Source organism: Osmerus mordax, chromosome 6 (genome assembly GCF_038355195.1).
Source record: "Osmerus mordax isolate fOsmMor3 chromosome 6, fOsmMor3.pri, whole genome shotgun sequence".
Lineage (NCBI taxonomy): Eukaryota > Metazoa > Chordata > Actinopteri > Osmeriformes > Osmeridae > Osmerus > Osmerus mordax.
The window spans coordinates 5,191,005-5,211,130 of NC_090055.1; the positions used below are offsets into that span (position 1 = coordinate 5,191,005).

At 39.8% G+C, this 20,126-nt stretch overlaps 1 protein-coding gene across 1 annotated transcript; it reads right to left on the minus strand.

Annotated features, from left to right (window-relative positions):
• Positions 1–353: 353 nt before the first annotated feature.
• Positions 354–3,636, minus strand: rbm8a (RNA binding motif protein 8A). Its single transcript, XM_067238028.1, has 6 exons — positions 3,524–3,636; positions 2,678–2,737; positions 2,500–2,577; positions 1,988–2,124; positions 1,185–1,321; positions 354–785 (listed from the first exon to the last, which is right to left on the minus strand). Exons 1-6 carry the CDS (start codon positions 3,582–3,584, stop codon positions 737–739), a joined length of 522 nt encoding a protein of 173 aa, XP_067094129.1. The 5' UTR covers positions 3,585–3,636; the 3' UTR covers positions 354–736.
• Between the last annotated feature and the right edge of the window lie 16,490 nt (positions 3,637–20,126).

Genomic DNA, 20,126 nt, shown 5'->3' on the forward strand with positions numbered 1-20,126 from the left:
TGAGGAGACTGTGGTTGACTAACGTGCCAATTGGTCAATGATCACCCTGCAATTCCTTATTGGCACAGCCTACAAAAACTGACACCGAATGAGAAAAGGAGCGTAGGCAACTTGTATTGGCTGTCGGGAACCACCGAGGTAGGAATTTGCCCGATGAACCAATGGGTAAAGTTCCTATCAAGAACTGTGTAAGACAGGCAATGCTGGACGGGGCGGAAACTATGGTGAGGTCATCTGAGATGATGTAAACATTCACGTCACTTGCAGTTGTTCTAGTCACCATTGCTCATCGTGCCGCTCACTTTCTGAACAGTATATCAACATGTAATATATAAAAATAAGTCACACATTGATCATTTTAAAAGTATTTAATTCCCCATGTGATAGCCTTGGTATAACGACACAAAACAGTAGCAGGCTGCTAAGAACATTACCCCTCAAATAGCATTGAGGGAATTCATAAAAAAAAAGAAAAATCCTCCAATTACAACAAAAAAAGGTGGGGGCTTCACTGAGCTGTATGGCTGTCTTTTTGGTGGCCTCAAGTACATTACTACGAAGCTACATACATGTTTGCTGTTGAGAAATGGACACCATACAGCTGTTAGCGAGATACATTACGTAAATACAGAACAAAAGTAATAAAATTGACTCTTCTGAGAGTGATCTGAAACTGCCTGTGGAAGTGACAGGCACGTCCTTTGCCAATTGGAGGTAACATACAGATGATCTGAGATCAGCGCCGTCTCCTGTCTGGACTTCTGCTGCGCCTCCTTCCACCACCCCTAGCATGACAATAAGAAGCAGTTTCATCAGCATTCATTATGGTTAAAATAATAATACAAATAATATGCATACACTTGGAGGTAATGCTGTTCCTTAAGGTATTAGTATACTTGTTGACAGTCAAACCCAAACTAGCACATTAATTATGGGTGCATACATACAACCAAAAGGATCATAACTAGAAAAGAATAGAGAGCGAGGGTAAGGTAGCTCTAACTCACTGGACAGTCATACAAAAAAAAGAGTATGGGAACTTTTAAACTTCAGTTGTAACCTTGCACCTCTTATGTGCTACATTTCCTGATTTCTTTCTTACAAATGTAGGATTTCATCAAAATCTAAAAAAGTTGGCATGCAAGAAGGTAATGTATGGCTAGCATTAGAATAACAAGACTCACCTCCTCTTTCCCTTGGGTGGCCCTCTGACAAAGCCCCAGTCAACACTGATTGGTTGGCCCATCATGTCCTGGGCATTTAACCCTTCCATGGCTGCCTGGGCCTCCTTGTAGGTCTCATATTCCACCAGTGCATAACCCTGTAATAAAAAAACACTTTAAAAACAAAAAAACTGCCTCATACAAGCGACACAAATTCAAATTGAATGACTTCATATTGACTTCACTGCAACTATTCCATTGTATACTTAAGGAAATATACCAGGGAGAAGGCTGTTGTCAAAGTGTCAAGTAATCCCATCACATTTTTATACACACTTGTAATACATAACCAAACATGTATTCCTTCTACTGTTAAGTGTCAAGCTAAGAAGCAGAAATAGCACTGCCATGCCTGTTTAGGGCTGCCACCTTGTGGTATGACTGAAGACAGCCGAACATGTTGCACCATAATCATCCTATTGAATATCTCTCAGCATTTGCCAGGAAAAGTAATAGTGGTCAGACAGTCCACAGAGCTGTAAGCCTAAATTCCACAACATTCATACTTTGGTACAAGATTGTAACACATAATAGCTCCTCTGCATGGTAACTGTGATTCAAAACGAAAATATTAATTGTGTGGGTGGGTGTGTGCTATATTTTTTGTGAGTACGGACTAGGTACTAGGGTTACAGCCTTTGTGAACCCCCCCCCCCGCTGTTATGTTGACTGTGAAACATCTTCAATAAGAGACAGGAGGGTCATATGAAGTGATCTCTACACCAAAAATACATACTATGTAGCTAGGTGGACACATCACTGACCTTAAGGTAACCTGTTCTGCGGTCAAGGTTAAGATGAAGGTTTTTGATCTCTCCAAACTCTGCAAACTTGTCATGGATGTCCTCCTCAGTGGCCTCCTCGTGGACCCCTGTCACAAACAGGATCCAACCCTCCACAGCTAAGGGACAAACAAAACAAGAACAGCTTCCATAAGCATTATTCTCAAATTGAGCACATTCAAAAACAAAAGGAAATGCACATTGTTCTGTAATAGGTTCTGTGCAGATACTGCCACTGTCTCCATGTCTGTATGATTTACAAACTTGTTGGTGCACAGGATTTGAAAAGCCTTCCCTACTTACTTGAACACATTAAGTTAGTCATTAAATGAGGATGATGTCGCTTTTTAAGGAACAAAAAATTGTGGTCGGCAGCTAGGGATGATTACATGGATTGTTTCTCTTTTAAAGATGAAGGTGGACAACTATATCCATTGTTGCCAAAAAGTATCAGTGGCAACCCACAGCACTGTAAAGTTAGTAAAAGAACATACATCTCTGAGGTCCGGGCTCATCGCCGTCTTGTTCTACTGTGTCATAGTCCTCTTTGACTCTGGACCGGGCTCCTTCCTCTGCAAGAAGAAAAGTTAATGACTGCTGTGCACATCACATCCAGAGACAATCCATCTAGACAATGGGTACCAGCATTAACATAACCAATGTACACCTCACCTGAACCAAAACCTCTTCCCTTTCTTCTTTTTGCCTTCTCTTTCAACTTGTGGATGCTCTCTGTGTAGAACAAAAGACCAACACCAGTCAGTTCATGCAGACGTGTAAGAAATGCAATTATATACATCACGTAGATGTGCATTAACCGATCACTTGACTGTCTAATGTTCTTATACATGACTAGTTGGACGTACATTTCGTTAAAAATCGTTTGTCATTAAAAGGTCCGACACAGGCCAAACATCAAGTTCGTACTGGAAGAAATAGAAAACACCCCAGATGAAATTAGGTATAAAAGGACACAGGGACATGTTGGATGGGCAAAAGTTGAAGTCCGATGGTCTTTAGTTAACAAACATTACACAAAGTATAAAAATGCAATTGACCTCGTGGTTTCCAAACCAATGGATCCTACTTTTAGAGGCAAAACAAATAGAAAGCCAACTAGCCAAAACTAGCAATGAAGCTAACGACAGCGTTAGCCAAGCGGATGAGTTACTACGTCGCGCAAGGCCCTGCTCATCATAAAATGGAACGGCACAGTGAATGTACAAGTTTGAAGTAACGTTACCAGTTTTGGTCACCTTAAATATTCCTTCATATTGCAGACGATTATCGAGTATTGCAAAAACATAAACAACCATAGCTTCGACCTATTTGTAGCTAATCATTCCCATTTCAGAGGGTAGCTTATAGCTACAGTACTGTAGCTGGAGTCAAACCGCCTCCCACATTACAAACAGTTTGTGATTAAAAGCCCATCAACCACTTATCTTTCATTTTGTATTTTTTTTATAGCAGATACCACATCCTACCACTCTAAAATGTAATAAATAGAACAATCACCATCCTCATCCATAGGAAAATCCTCGCCTCCCGCTTCATGAAGATCCAGTACGTCCGCCATGATGTCTGTGTTTGCAAAGAGAAGTGCGGCGTGCGTGAGAAAGGAAAGCCAGAAAGCGTACACAGGCAGTCACATTTCCGGGAGGGAAGTTGTCTTCTTCTTCTTTTATTACGGCGATTCGCATCCAGCTCGTTGGTGCATTAGTGCCACCTTCTGCCCCTAAAAAATATTGAAATGTTCTACAATGTGTTGAAATAATGTAGAATTTATTGTAATTGTGTGCAGGTTCCCACTGCATCTTGAAGTTTTACACACTACAAACGGTAAAACAGTACCAGTGTTGTTGAATGTATCCACTGCCACCAAGGTGCATCTTGCCCATCAACAGCCATGCAATTCTCTCTTGTTGCCACCTTTGTTGTTGTGTTGTGTTGGCCGTTGCCCATTGTTAGATTTCATGCAATTAAAAGCAACCAAATTATTTTGTATTCCACATTTGTTAATATATCAACAACAGGATGTCATTGAGTTGAGATGCTAATACAATAGCCACAGTGTATTTACCATAGAGACTGAAGAAAGCATTATAAAAACATATTGAATAAAAAAAATAAGCTCTTTGATTCATCATTCTCTCTGAAAACATGTAAACATGTGGATGCATCAGGGTTGTCAAAATGTAGGGAAAAGTGGGACAGACACCCAGGGCCCCAAAAACGCTTGAAATGATAATGTGTCGAATACAAAACTAACATAACCAAAATAGGGAGGGGGGCCCAAATCACAATCTCTTCATGGAGCCCAAAATTCTTAGCTGCGCCCATGCACAGCATTAACAACGAGCACACGAACAAATAGGAACACTAGTTTGACCTTCTCTCCGCATTCTTTAATATTGTTAAATAGGACATACCTTGTTGATCGCAAAGCCCTGGTTGACAACTTGGCCTCACGCAGAACCCAGCTCATGGCGGAGGTTTGCAAAATGGAGGCTAAGCTCTTGTCTCTGCTTGACACTGTGGGAAGTCTGATCTTGCTTATACTTTGCACAGAGCAGGGTCTGGTCTTACCTCTGCTTGGCAGCATGCTGGATCAGGGTGAGCCTTTGCTTGGCAACTTGCAGGGTCAGTTCAAGCCCCTTGTTGGGGACTATTAAGCCATTCTGGACCAGACCAAGCCTGTGCTACCAACCTCAGTAAACCTACTAAGCAAGCTTGTTTCTTCCCAAACCCAGGAGAGAAAGATACCACCCACCCTTTTTATACTTGTTTCATATTTGTCCTTACATTTTACTCTGTCATTTGAATACTTTAATTCCACCATTAAAGCATTGAAAGGTGGTCTTTGAGTTTGTGTGTGATTGTGTGCCTATAGCTCATGCAAACATATGACAAATTCATTCAGATTCATTCAATTTATTATTGCAGTGGTTGTGAAGTGTTTTATTGCTGGGTAAAGGTCAAAGCATGAAATTCATATGAGATGGATTGCTGGTTGGAATGGGAGGTGCTTATTGAAGTGCTTATTGAAGTGAATGTTCTGCTTCATCACTGACCTTTGGTCCTCTGGTTCTATCCCTTGCTTCTCTCCATCATACGTTGTCTAATAATGTAATGTAGGTTGGCATTGGATAGAGTTTAACTGACAGTCTGTTTACAATATGATATTGCTGAGACATATTCACCTGGTTGATTGATTGATTCATTGATTGCCAGTTTTTTTTTTTATGTACTTATTAATTGAATAATGGCAAGGACAGCTCGAACCAGTTAAACAACTAGAAATGCAGAACATTTATGAAAAAATGTCAAATGTACAATATACCAACATAGAAACAATTCAAGACAGAAATGGTCATTGGTCACGTTACAATTTGAGTTCTCCTGATTTGCACATGGGACAACGACTTGATCCAAGCCCCTCAATGTCTCAGAAGCCATTGTCCATAATCTTGTCCATGCACTCACGACAGAAGAGGTGACTGCAAAAATGATGCCAAAGTTTCCAGTTTCGAAGGAGGCCACATAGCTGACAAACCTGCATCGTGTATTTAGGCGGCCGTGACTTGAGAGGAGCATCCAACCTCAAAACTGTAGAGGGTATACAGTAATATAATTGCATACAATATAACATCATCCTAACCATAGACATACATGCATTAAAAAAAAAAAATCATCAATTGCATACACTATACTACAATATACAGAGTATTTAAAAATTATTTAGCCCAGTAATGCTTGTCATTTCAGTTTTTTTTGTAAAATTAAAGCGGACTGCCCCTTGCTCATCTGTGTTCTGGGGTTTATATAGTTGAAGCAAGGGAAGAAGGAAACCATCATCCCCCCAAAGCCCTGTGGTCTTGAACACACTCTCATTACCTTTTAACATTTATTTAAAATTTGCTAGGCGAGCGAATCTATCATGAAATAAGATGAACCGATCAACAACCGAAATTGATGTTCCAATCCAAATAGGTGATAAATTATATTCTTATAATCCAAAACGACATAAAGATGCAATGTACTGCAATGTAGTAATGATCTATTTTTGCATCACATCATGTAAGAGGGTAAAAAGCATTGTAAAGTTTATGCAAGATAGATTCAACATAATAGGGTAGCTTGAGTTAAGGAACTGTAGTATATGCTATTACTGGCATAATCCGGTGCAATTTGTCTTAAAGCAGTGAGGGAGACAATGACTTGTTGTAAATATTGACACAACAACAAAATCACTAGTCTTCCACACTGCCATAGACCCATTCTTTTTCATATAGGTAGAGTATTAGATGTTTCTTGTATAATGTTCTACAACCTGAACATTAACTCGGCTTGCCCCACAAATATTACCAGCAATTAACCCATAGAATACCTGTGTGTCTGTATTATTACTCTTTCTTTTTAACCTCTTAAAATGTAGTAACCACACTTATTTGATTTATTCATAGACTAATTAGTCTGCATGTAGAACATATGTATCCTTATGCCAGGAATTTAGCCCCATGAACAGCTGCCTCTCCTCCTGCTTTTTATGTTGCCAGGCTACAAGCTGTACTCAAGGTGGCCTCCTTGAGCTGGTTTCGTCTAATTCATACAGTTTCACCTCAAGGGGGTTTACACAAGATATTAGAGATAGTCTTTGACAGACTTATCTCTATACATCACAACAACCCTCAACCCTCTGAACAGAAAGGCAGAGGGCTTTAAAAGGGAACAGTCAGTTCCAAGTGACCTTCTCCTTGTACTCAAGGTAGTGAAGAATTGGCAAATTATCAAGGGTCCATCTTTGATATTGCTGCATTTGATCAAACAGTCACACAAGAATGTTGTTAATTTACACAGAATTTGTTCTTTTGATCGCCCTGAAATCCTGTAGTTCGTACTTTTATCAAGTCAGCCCAACTGCTCTCCTTAATGTTTGTTTTTAACCAATTTATTACAATAAAATTATAATAATTTAGTTTGGCTGGAGTTATTGCAATACATCTTATGCGAACCCAGAACAACATGGCAATGAGTATTCCAAATAGCCTTGATGTTATGTTTAATCCAGCCAGTCAATTTGTCACTGGACCAATCACAAGACCAGTATATTAATTTGCTCTGCTTGGTCTGGAAACACCCATGACAGGCAATGTTAAGGGAATGCAAAGTTTCAGAAAACGGGGAAAAATATCTACAGGTGACCATGGTGAGTTAATGTGCAGCTTGTCAGATCCTTGTCAGATCCTCGGTGTCAGTAAGCTGAAGGACGAGGCCGGGGCAATGAGGCTACGACCATGTAGACCAACAGTGAGGCTAGATAAGCAGCAGATATCAGAGGTATCTGGGCACAATCTGTATCTCCAAGTTTGGCACATCACAGGGTTTGTGCCAGGTTGGTAGGTGTCTAGATAAAGAGAATACCCGGAGATTAACTTGTTTCATGAGGGTCCACACTTTATGTGGGAGATGCAGTGAATTAAATTGAGCTTGTTCTTTCAGTACATTTTCAATGTGTTTTGCATTATAATTTTTGTTTGCAGACAAAGAACTTTAATAAAAGACTGTTTTTTGGCATCTGAGGATTAATGGCCTTTTTTTGGACTGGTATTGCACATGCAATGAAATTAAACATTATCAAATAAGATACCTGTTTATGGTGAAAAGCTTTTTAGCAACTAGATGACTTTTAGTTTGAGAACCTTTTATGTGCTTCAATTGCAAAATAGGTTCTACCATACCTGAGACTGTACATGGACTGGGAATGCTGGGAATTTGGTATTCGGATTGTTTCCTTAGTTCCTACAAGAAAAACATTTTTTATTGGTTGTTTTCTTCTAGTAGTACCATAAACTAATTTAGACTAACTTTAGTTTCAAACAATACCATATACATAGACAAAATAACATCTACTGAAGAACATAACAGCATGAATGAAATACAATGAGATATATAAAATTACCTATATACATAACCATCATCATTCCTTCTTCTAACCCCCAAGCTATTTCACTGAACTCACTCCAGGACATCCCTTTCTATTTATTTTTAGGATGGAGGATAGCATATGTGTGAGTGTGTGGGTGCATATCTGTTTGTGTGTAATTGTTAACCATTTGTGTATATGTCTGGGGGGGGAAATGCTTTGTTTGCCACACAAGCATAACGTCAGTAGAAATATACATTTAAAGTCATATTTGATGTCAGATGAATCAGACTGATGAATCAATCTAACAATAGGTATGACCTTGCATGAGGGAAAATTCATTAAACATGTTAATTAAGAATTGTAATTACTCAGAAAGATTCAGATTAGCTGTAATGCACACTCAAATAGGCAAATGTAATAAAAAAGACAAGAATTTCTTGGTACTCACCACTTTGAGAATTAAGACAGCTGGGATTGTCTGGAAAAGGCTTGAATTCAGAAGGAAAAAAGGTGTTTTTGTCTTAGACAAAAATAAAGTCTTGCCTATTATGAATGGCCTGAAAAGCATTTAATATGCTTACATTTATATTTATATTCAATCTATAAAAAATATATAAAAGAGAAGGAAATAAGAAACATAATTGATAAAATACGCCGTGCTGCTGTGGGGGCTAAAAGAAGAAGGGCCAATCCAACATCTAGAGATCCAAATGCCCTGTATTAAAGAGAAATGATAGTCAAAGTCTCTAGGGAGTATGGACACAGTCTGTCTCCGTGGTCAGTGAAGAATGATGATGGATATGTTTTTTCCTGCATGGTTGGGCTATGTTTTTACTCAGAACTGACAGACAGACAACCCCCATGCTCACAGGTGCTATTCAAGGAAATTGTGTAAAAATGACGTCACAAAAAATCTTGCCTGGAATTCTTTCAACATAAAAGTCCATCTCTATCGACTTAACAGTAGAATAAGTGTTTAGTTGCTTTAAAAATATATATTTTTAACAATACAGCATATTCCCTGATTGCTCAGACTAGAAGTCTGTAAAGCATATTAATAAGCAGCATAATTATTCAGCAATGCTTTTACTATACATTCTTATTATATTATTAAACTTTGTCCTTTCCTTTCTCGCTGTCCCTCTCTTTCACACGCACGCACGCACCACATACACAAACACACAGACATGCAAACACACACATACACAAAGATGCCCTGATAGTCAATATTTCACTGTACCTCTTCGGTGTATGTGACCTGAAAACAGTTGTTTCCTTGATGCATACAATATTATACTCTACCTAGTCTCTCCAATTAGTCCTAGTGTACGCTTGAGCCTTGTCTAATAAATCCTAGATCTTTGTTTGCATTTCATGTCAGGCTATCTCATGTGGACAAAACACTCATCACTGCTTGCATAATTTTGTAGGTAAATAGCCTAAACAAATGTAGTGTAAGAAACATCAACATGCAAACCAATGGATAAATAAGCATACCCACCCAAATTGTCAAACCCTCACAGATTTTCTAAACTCCATCTCTCTAATGCTGAAACACCACTTTGCGAAATTACAGTACAATTTTGAAAAGTAAAAACAGGCAGCATGCAATTCAGGTGCTCAGCCTCCGCAACAATGGAGTGCTGGCCTTGGTGATGGTTGCTAGGCAATGGAGGAAATACAATGGCCTCCTTGGAAACCAAAGGCCGTTAAGTGGACTAAAAGGAAAGAAAGACCACAAAAAAATTGATTGATGAAGAGAAGGGAAAGAGCAAGTGATGCTGTGTGCCTTACTGTAGCAGTTGGTACATCAAAATAATGTTGTGCCTGGATCCTATGTCTCAGTAACTGTTTGTGCGTTACAAACAGCTTGATACTAGTCAACTCCAAATCAATTCCATTTAATATTGGGCAAAACTTTACATTAAGGTTACATTAAATACCATGTAACTACTTAGCAATACCTATAGTTACAGCATTGTTACATAGTTACTAGTTACATAGTTACATAGGAACTGTTATTTAGCCTAGACATACTTAACGGTTACTAACATAACGGTTATTACACAAGTGAAACTTGGTATGGGAGAACATTGATCTGGCTTTGGTAACACAACATCCACAACATACCCTTACTCTCCCACACCTTGTCTTCTTAAAAAAAATATATAACCTATACCACTAACACTTACCATTTTAATTATATACTCATTTCTATGTACAATACCTACATTATAATGTTTTTAGTGTATGTATTGCTGTGTAGTTACAAAGTAGAATGTCATCTTAATGTAAAGTGTTCTTGTTCTCCATATTAGATTTATCACTCTAATGTGTAGATTAAATATACATTATCGGTTTAATTATCTGTTTCAATAACTATACTTTATCTGTGGCCATTTCCCAAACAAGGATGCATCCAATTAATTGTCACTCAGACTAAAATATTGCTTCGAAATTTGGGCTACTATTGACTGTGACCAAAAATCTTACGTTAATGATTCCCAAATTACTCCAATACAGGCGAAGTAGATGAACATAGCATGAAAGCTTTGTATAAAAAGGTAGGTTCAGCTGTAAAATGGAAGCAAATTAGAGAGTGGTCTTAAAAACAGCAGTAGTCCACTTGGGGGTGACAATGGAGCTTTTACTGTAAAAGATTGCTCTTTTGTGAGGATAGAATAGACAGGTGCACTTTGCAAGTAGTTGACAGTGCAAAAGGTCTTTGAGTGACAAGAAACAACAATATAACATGAAATGGGGGGAAAAAAGCTCATTCATTTCCTCCTTGAAAAGTTGGAGTGCTCTCTTGTTTAATGAATTTCTGTGCATTTGTGTAATACCCTAATTTAATTTCCCTTTGTCATAATGACAAGGCAGCTGTAGGAAGCCTATATCATGTAGACTAATTACAGCCTGAAGTTAGTGCCACTATCCTGCACATTGCAGCCTGTACTAAACTGAAAAATGTGAAGTTACTCCAAAGATCTTGTATACCTTAAGAAACCATATAGATTTCTTTGAATTTACAAAGAAACCCGGTTGTCCCTCCTACACTCACATGTTTATCTCCCTGTCTCTTTGCAGTCTGTTATGGAGAAACTGAAGCACCTACTCAAGCTGAGGCTGTTATTTTCCTCCTCTCGGGGCCTGGCCCCTGAAGTGTTCCACTCAGTTAGAGCCTCTAATGTAGATTCCATTTCAGCAGCTATTAGGCCTCCACCTATCTAGCGGGCCTGTCTGTTGGTTATTCTTCAGGCGGTTCCCTCTCTCCATCCCTCTCTCCATCCCTCTCTCTATCCCTCTCTTCATCCTCTCCACTCCATCCTCGGGCTCCACCCCTGGGGAGTCCTGCAAACTGCTTATTCAACAACTGCCGCCATAAAGATGTGTAATGACATTTCGGAAGGCAAAGAGGCCTGTGTGGTTTTTAATTCATATTTAATGGTTGTCAGGCTAAATAGCCCACTATCCTAAATGGGGGGTCTAGCTGCTCAAGCCACTCCCCTTCCACTTAGGACAGAAGGCTGTGTGCTGCCGGCCTTGGGATTGCTGGGTGTGTTCACACAAACCCTGTTCAAACCAATAGTTCCAATGATGCCATGACAGTAAGAAAAGGATGAATAAGTTCATCAGAATTTCTTACTTCTAGCAGGACATGTCAATTCAAAGTGCTGTTTATGTGCTGTGGGTGGGTGAATAGAGTATGAAAAGGTATTACTGCAATGCAGTGTAGTTTGTGGTTCTGTAACCAGGTAGCCGATATTTCCTGCTTGCCAGAATAAAGGACAGTCGTTGAACATGAGAGAGACTATCTTGACAGACAGAAAACCCCTTTCCCCAAAACAGACAAAGGCAGATCACCATAGCATCAGTTCATCTTAAAAAGTCCAATAAGAACATTAATCCATTTCACAGGATGGACCAATATAATTTCCTCTATTTGCTAAGTCCTTTATAAACAGCCAATGATAGACAGGTGCTCCATACAATGGGGCATGAGAACATATCTTAGAGCCAACAAGAGCATTAAGTCATTGTGAACAAAGAGCTGGGGGTGGGTAAAGAAGTATAATCACTCCAGCAAATATTGATGCCCTCCCTCTCTGCGTATTCTATTTTTTTTCAGTCTGGTCGTGACGCTGAAATGTAAATAAATCTATCAGGGCAAGGAGCTGGGAGCTCTTGTTACCACTCCTAGCAATCAAGAGGCTTTTCATGCTGCCCTGGAGGGCCATTCCTGTAACGTTAGCACACAGTAGATGCCACAAATCATTTCTCTCCTCTCTTTCTCTCACTGTATTTCTCTTCCACCCCTTAAATTATCTCTTTCTTCCACACTGTCTCTTCATTCTCCTGCTCTCTCAATCTTTAATATTTAATCTTTCTTTTTTTCCTCAAAATTATTTTTCTCTAATTTGTCTGCCATATTATTATTTTGTCCCTGTGGCTTTACATCTGCCTGTTATGGTTTATTTGTGTATTTTCCATGATTTTTAAATTTTCCCATCCTCTCTCCAGTTCTGCAAGTGTTTATTTGCATCTCTCACACCCATTTACAATAATTATTTGTATTTTCTAGAGTACTGTTATGTGTTTTTCTCTGGCTACATACACACGATAAAAGGTAGCTGTGAGACGGCAGACTGGTAGAGAGGGGGTGGTGGTGGGTGGGGTCTATCTCATATCTTCTTGCCATCTTATCCCCAGTAGTAACAGGCACATGTTGAAGCTCTTCTACACTGAATGATAGTGCTATCTCTGTCCCTGATCAATGGGGAGCTGTGCCTGGGGGCTGTGCGCTCATTGATTTGTCTGAATGGACCAGGAGATGGTGCTTGCCCAGAGACGGGCAAGGGTCATCTGGGTCGCAACAATGTTTGGCCCGACACTAAAGGAGGTTAATAACCATGTGCAAACAACCCAAACATGATAGTGCCAGGTTTATGCTGTGCCATTTGGAGCTATACATTTTCTTATACTCAAAAGATTCCACAAAATAGGCTGGAATATTCCATTGTCTCTTGTTATGTTGCTACTGTGCAGCCAACAATGAAAGATGGTATTTTTTGAAAAGTTTACAAATATTATGGTATTGTTAAGCATACTGCAGTCTACATACTGCATATGTAGACTGCTTTTTATCGTCAACCTGAAGATAAAAGAATTAAGTTGGATATTTAGGCGTGGCACAAATTGATTCAGTTTCACTCAAGCACATGGCCAAATGAGCAATTCCTTACACAATGGACATGGATTTCACGTGTATTGTATGTTGATATCTTAATTAATGTTTTTTGGAGGAAAAATAATAATGTTAAGGGAAATAATAAAAGGACATTTAGGGAGTGCATCATATCTTTTTTTCTCTGAATAGCATAGGAATATAAACATCTTGCTATTCTCATGCAGTGGCACACAGTTGCCGAATCATTCAGTCATTCCCCCTCTTCCGGACACTTAGCCAAGACAAAATACCCACCAATGGGTACCTATGACCTTTTCTCGGGTAGAGTTTGCCTATTGTACATGTGCATGAGTTTCAACAAACCCTTAAATTCCTTTCAGCCCCCCATATTTTGGCTTTATACCACATATTTTCATGGTTTCAAAGTGCCTTGCTGTATCCCCTTCATCAGTCAAAGGACAGGGGCTGGCGAGGTTTTGAATCTGGATCTCTAGTACCTCTAGAAGCAGGATAAGGAGGAAAGAGTCTCTCCACAATGTTAATCTCACCAAGTTTGTATCACAATCCCATTTTATCTGTTGCTGATCACCATCTGATGTGTGGAGTTTACTCAGGTCCTCCACAAGGCATCAATCTAAAATGATTAGTTTCTGGTGGGCCACTCCTCACACCCAGATGGACCCAAACCATCCATCCATTCCTAATTGGCAGCTTTATAGCCGCCTCAGGACCATTTCGGTCAATGAATGGGACAGGACAGAATTGGGAAAAGGAGTCTATTGAGTCTGACTATCAGACCACTTTGACATGTGATTTAGTCCAGTAGTGTTCTCTTCATATGCTCCAGCTCTTCTTTTGGGAGAATGTTGACAGGGCAGGGGGGAGGTTCAGGCAGTATCCAGGGGGGAGGTTCAGGCAGTATCCAGGGGGGAGGTTCAGGCAGTATCCAGGGGGGAGGTTCAGGCAGTATCCAGGGGGGAGGTTCAGGCAGTATCCAGGGGGGAGGTTCAGGCAGTATCCAGGGGGGAGGTTCAGGCAGTATCCAGGGGGGAAGTTCAGGCAGTATCCAGGGGGGAGGTTCAGGCAGTATCCAGGGGGGAGGTTCCGACAGGAGCCAGACATGAGACTGGGAAAGGAGGACTTCTGGATGTCTTGTGTCCCGGGGGAAGCCTCAGAGCCCTCTGATCATCTTGACCCCTAATCAATGGAGTGGAGCTCTGAGATTGTCCCTGTCTCAACTCTTGATCCATCATCAGCTGGTTAGATGGATGTCATATATCAGACTGAGAGAATCCATGTCAAAGCCTTCAAATAGGGTTGAACTTCTGGGATAACTAATAAATGACCAATAAGTATTAAATCCCTGATTATTTAGTACTTGTATTATTAACAACCTTGTTGAATATGTTTATTATTTATGAACATGTTTCAGTTAGGCCCTGTACACTTTTCCATCCAAACTGAATACATGTTCAGTTTTATTCCATGTCTTTTTTTGATAGGGTATCGCCATATCATTTTTCTGAACTGATTTGTGTACACTCCAGGCTAATTCAATAGTTTTACATTTACATTACATTTACATTTAGTCATTTAGCAGACGCTCTTATCCAGAGCGACTTACAGTAAGTACAGGGACATTCCCCTGAGGCAAGTAGGGTGAAGTGCCTTGCCCAAGGACACAACGTCATTTGACATGGCCAGGAATCGAACTGGCAACCTTCAGATTACTAGCCCGATTCCCTAACCGCTCAGCCACCTGACTCCCAGTTTTATGAAGTAAGGACCGAATATATCAAATTCATGGGCAAAAACACTTAACACACAGTAAAGGTTCGCAAGAGTTTATCCAAGAAAAGGAAATGTCAAAGCATATGGGCATCAGTCCCAGGGGATACCTTTCTCCTAAATACAGCTATTGAATTCTGGGTACGTGACTTGGAAAGAGCTGCACTGACTCCTCCTGGTCTCTCTAACCTCAAATGTTTCATTCTGATCACACGACCCAGCCAAGTCGTTCCACACCTTTCATACTGAACACCGAGTTGGCTGAGAATAGGTTTCCTTTACAGGAGTCCATGCAGTTCCAGTCAGTTCATGGCAGCATGAAAGATGTGTGGTGATGTGTAGAGACAAGATAATACTTTGGTGCATTTAAAAATAATTGAACATTAGGTAGGAGACGTATCGCAGAGAGGTCTGACTGTGAAAGAGAGTGTGTGTTTTTGCATCCCTTTTCGTATATGTGAGTGTGTGTGTTCATACTGTAAGTGCTGTTGGTCCGTACTTGTGTCTAATAAGGTTACACGGTGTGCTGCTTCTCACCCTAGGTCACAGTGCTCTGGCATAAACTCATTAGAACTGATGCTCTCTGAGATCTGCGCCCATGAATCAATAGACTGAGGGGAAAATTCATAACAAACTGTAAGGAAAGCACTTATGTCTTATATTGAATATACGGCAAACACTAGACTGGATTACATGATGGTTTGCAGTGAGATGCGTAAGAAAGATTAGGGAATAACAATAACAAAATCATAACTCTTTTTTTATAGCTCTATTCCAATTTGGGCATGGATTACCAACAAATTTCTGTCTTCCCATTAGACATATGACTACAATGGACAAAAATAGTCTAAAAAGACTTCCGTGTCTCTTTATGAGTTCTCGTATTTATGAGTTTCATATTCACAGTTTGCGTAATTAATATATCCAATAATACTAATAATAAGGCCTACTAATAATTATAACAATAATTATTATTTTTTTAATAGAAGTGCATTGCTGATCATACTGCTGCCATGCTCAGTCCATTGCTGAATGTACTGCGTCCATGTGAAAGAGAACTGAGAATTGCACAGAAAAAAGGCATCGAAAGAAAGTGAATGCAAACTAGCTACTTTAAAAGGAATGTGAGAGAATGAGAGCAGAGATCAGGGTGTTCATTAGTCTCTGGGCTAACTTCTCTGACAAGCTCCTCATGTTTCATTCTCATCTGCATGAGAGAGAGAGAGAGTGAGAGAGAGAGAGAAGAGAGAGAGGGGGTTTCGAGTTACACCTTATACCCCTCCCTTTACACCGCGCTCCCCTAGCTTATTGATCCTGGGTTTACCCCTGTGAGTTTCTCTCTCTCTCGTACACACACACCAGCCTGCTAGGCTGGGCTCTGGGTGTTGATGGGCTTGAGATGTAAATGGAAAATAAGACTGGGGAGAAAAAAAACAGGCTGATGAATTTGAGACAGCTACACCCTACACCCTTGTTTTGCTTGGTGGAGTATTGATTTAAGGGGGCAGGAAAGGAGGGATTGGGGTGGATTTTGGCCAGTGATAGCAATGTCCATGGTTTTGTTCCTCTAGTCCTCAGATCTGTAGATAAAAATATCAAAATAATGTTGGTCACAATATATTTTTGTGGTGAATTTCCACTTTCATAAACTAGTTTACTTTGATCCTATCTGGGAATAGGAATGGTATTTTTTTGTATATGATGGTAACAGGGATGTCGCGATTCTGCCTCAGATATCTGCAGGTAAAAGAACAACATGTTACGTGAACTGAAACTCCAGTTATGCATGCATCCATAAATCAATTGACCTGGTATGAGATTGATACTGTATGGTCATACAATATCTAAAATATGAAAGACTTATGTCCTCGAATAACCAACTTGTACACACATGATAGACCTAATAAGATACATTTTACAGAAGGAAAGGCTTTCTTTGATAAGGGGGTTACAGTAGTGCAATAGACCACACACACATTTGTCTTGCACTCTGAAACAAGTGAAAAAGATTGTAGACATTTAATAAAATTCATGTTTAGGGTAAGACGGAGAGTACTAGAGAAATTGAAAGTGGAAATGCAGTTAATGAAGTAGGCTACTGTATGAAAGGCATTTCTCTCAACCTCCTGCAACTGCAACTGCTCCAGCCTACACCACCTGTGTCTGACTATTTGCTTTGCTTCTCTATAATTAGCTTATGTTCTCTACATTGTGGCACTCTAAAGTAATTACTCTCCCTACTGCCAATCAAAACCCCCATCCCTCAACTTCTGGTTGGTAGTTTCAAGCCCTTGGTTTTCAAAAAGGAGCATACTACGTAAAGCTATTGAGCAACTGTTTGTTGTTGACATTTTGACTTTAAGACTAATTGTGAATCAACTGGAATGGAGATACCCATTATGCTAGATGTTGTTGTCCCTGAGAGCCCTAAGGTTGAAGTTATATACAGATGTCCGAGAGAGCTGTATCATGGTATCGTACGCTGTTGTATCACAAAACTGGTTGTGTGGGGAAAAAATGATCAGTCCTTGCAGTGAAATACACCGATCAGCCATGACATTATGACCCCCTGCCTATTATTGTGTAAGTCTCCCTTTTGTCGCCAAAACAGTCCTGACCCATCGAGGCATGGAGTCCTCTAGATCTCTGAAGGTGTGCTTTGGTACCTGGCACCAAGAGGTTAGTATCAGATCCTGTAAGTCCTGTAAGTTGTGAGGTGGGGCCTCCATGGATTTGACTTGTTCGTCCAGCACATCCCACAGATGCTCGATTGGATTGAGATCTGGGGAATTTTGAGGCTAATTCCGAGTTATCACTGATCATGAGATGGTTGGCTGAGGCAATGGAGCACCCATCAAGTCACGTAATATCACCGCCAACTGGACATCACGAAAGAAAAGAGAAGGAGAAAATATTCATCGAAACCTGCCAATGCCTTATGTTGCACACTTCTGTACACAAGTACCGTTCCTGGGAGACAATCATACGTGAAAAATTTAATGTACAACTTCTGCGGGGAGCTGTAGCAACGCAGCCTGTATGGACACGGGCGCTGTATGCATTAACCACTCTTAGTGTAAAAGCCTTTCCTTGTACCTGGTCCAAAAGAGCTTTTACTAGCTCTGTCTTTACTCTACTCCACATGCTCGACCGGCCTCACTCCTGATGCAGGGAATTAATATGAGGAGTATTGTTTTAATGTCAGACAGACAAGCAGCCTCTCTTAGACTAACGGTACTATCATCTCTTTTGCTTCAATGTCGTTTTAATGGGATCAGCTTACTTTGATATTCAGGAGAAATGAAGAGATTTTGAAGAATAAAGATGTATGGTCTTAATGAACATCCATTTCCATCTGTCATCGCTTTCAATTGTATTCATGGTAATGGTGATTTCTTTGATTTTGTCTATTCATTTGAAATGCAAGCCACTTAAAATATATCAGATTAAACCAGATGATTCAGTCAATCAGCTAATGCCTACAATATAAATAATCAAGGTGGTGAACAAATTCTGAATACATAGAAAAGGGCAGTACCTGAGCCAAGATGCACATCTGATGTTGTCAAGGGGTCCACTCTATTTTATATCCTTACATAATTAAACAGAGAGAGAAAGAAAGATGGTCTAATAATACGGTGGGTGGACAGGTGATTGCTGGTGTGGCCCTGTGGCCTAGCTTCATATGCCACAGAGACCAGCCATTTTCTAAATGAATGATCTTTCAACCAATGTGGTTATATCTGACCTGATGGTAGAAAGATTGATTCCTGAGAGTGAAAGCAATAATAATTGACCCTTTATTTCACTGTCAATCATGATGATGCACTGCCATAGTAATTTAATGTCAACAGTTTGGAAATATAGGTTGTATTAATAGCCTAGATGTTTTAGTCCTAGTGTTGTGTGGCCTAACTCATATCATATTTCACGAAAGATGTGTGACTTGTACGATAAGTTGCTTATTTCAGAATAAGTGGTGGACTTGTTGATGGAAGGTAGGAATGGGACACAAACTGCTTATTTACAAGTACTATGACCAAACTGCTCTTTTTCTTAAATGGTGTTTTGGAACTGAAAACTTTTCTGAAATCTAACAGGTCATTTGGTGACAATGGTTCTGAAAAGGGTTGATGATGTGTGGGGGTGGTAAGTGCATTGTACTTCATTTGATTACTCATTGTCTAAATTGGTTGCTTTGGTCAGGGTATCCTGCTCAGTCACTGATTATTGGAGACTTCCTAACTCTAATTACATCATTATAGATGTGGAACAAAAAACCCAAACACATTTTAATAAACAAATGCCTTTCTTTTTTCTCGTTCTTTTTCAATAGCCAGAACAAGTGACTATGAGTTCCACGACCTCAAAGAATGCATATGTATTCAGAACAGTTGGCCAGTGCAGATACTACATATGCTTGCATATTGCGACACAATTGTGTGGTTGAACATTAACAAATTCACTAGATTACATTCACAATTTACCCCCAAACATCATACACTTTGATTCATAAATAATGTAAATTCAGCAGGCACATATCCACACTGATGTGTGGATTTTAACCTTTCTTCTTTTGATTTACAGTCAGATGCTCTACCACTGAGTGATTCCTATACCCTTCTTATAAAATCATTTCTTGGTTGAACAGGTAAGAACATGCCACATAGCAAATGCCTCTTCACATTGCCTTGCTTCACATCAAGCTAATTGCCCTCTCCTCTTCTAGAACACTTTTGCCATGAATAGGATCCCTGTGTCTTCACTCTAGTTGCTGAGCTCAGTTGAAGTAAGAGAGTGAAGAAGTACTGAGCCATCGCTATAGCCCTGATTACTTCAGCAAAAATGGCAATTCAGCGTATGGGTCGTAATTGTGGTCAGGACCCTACGACCTTACTCGTGTGAAGCGACGGAGAGTGATAGGGGTGGGGCCAAATATTTGTCCCTAGGGTAAAATGTGCTCCACTCATATAGGCGGCAAAAGATGGATGGCAATAGGTCTCAGCAGTTAGCTAATGCTAGCATTTATATCTATATTAGCAGTTGGAGGCCGTTTCTTTCAAAAGATTAGACATCCTTGATATATATATCTTTTTTGGTACTTTTGATTCCATGAATTCCATCATGGATATAAAATTACTGTATAGACTGATATGATTCAGAGCGTATGAAGTCCTTATATTTACTGCTGCAACTAAATGACCTGTTGGAACATT

Coding starts and splice junctions, on each gene's coding strand:
- rbm8a (XM_067238028.1), bottom strand. CDS start 3,584: ATGGCGGACGTACTGGATCTTCATGAAGCGGGAGGCGAGGATTTTCCT. Junction 2,125..2,499: donor TGAGCCCGGACCTCAGAGAT/GTATGTTCTTTT, acceptor TTTGTCCCTTAG/CTGTGGAGGGTTGGATCCTG. Junction 1,322..1,987: donor GCAGAACAGGTTACCTTAAG/GTCAGTGATGTG, acceptor TTTTTATTACAG/GGTTATGCACTGGTGGAATA.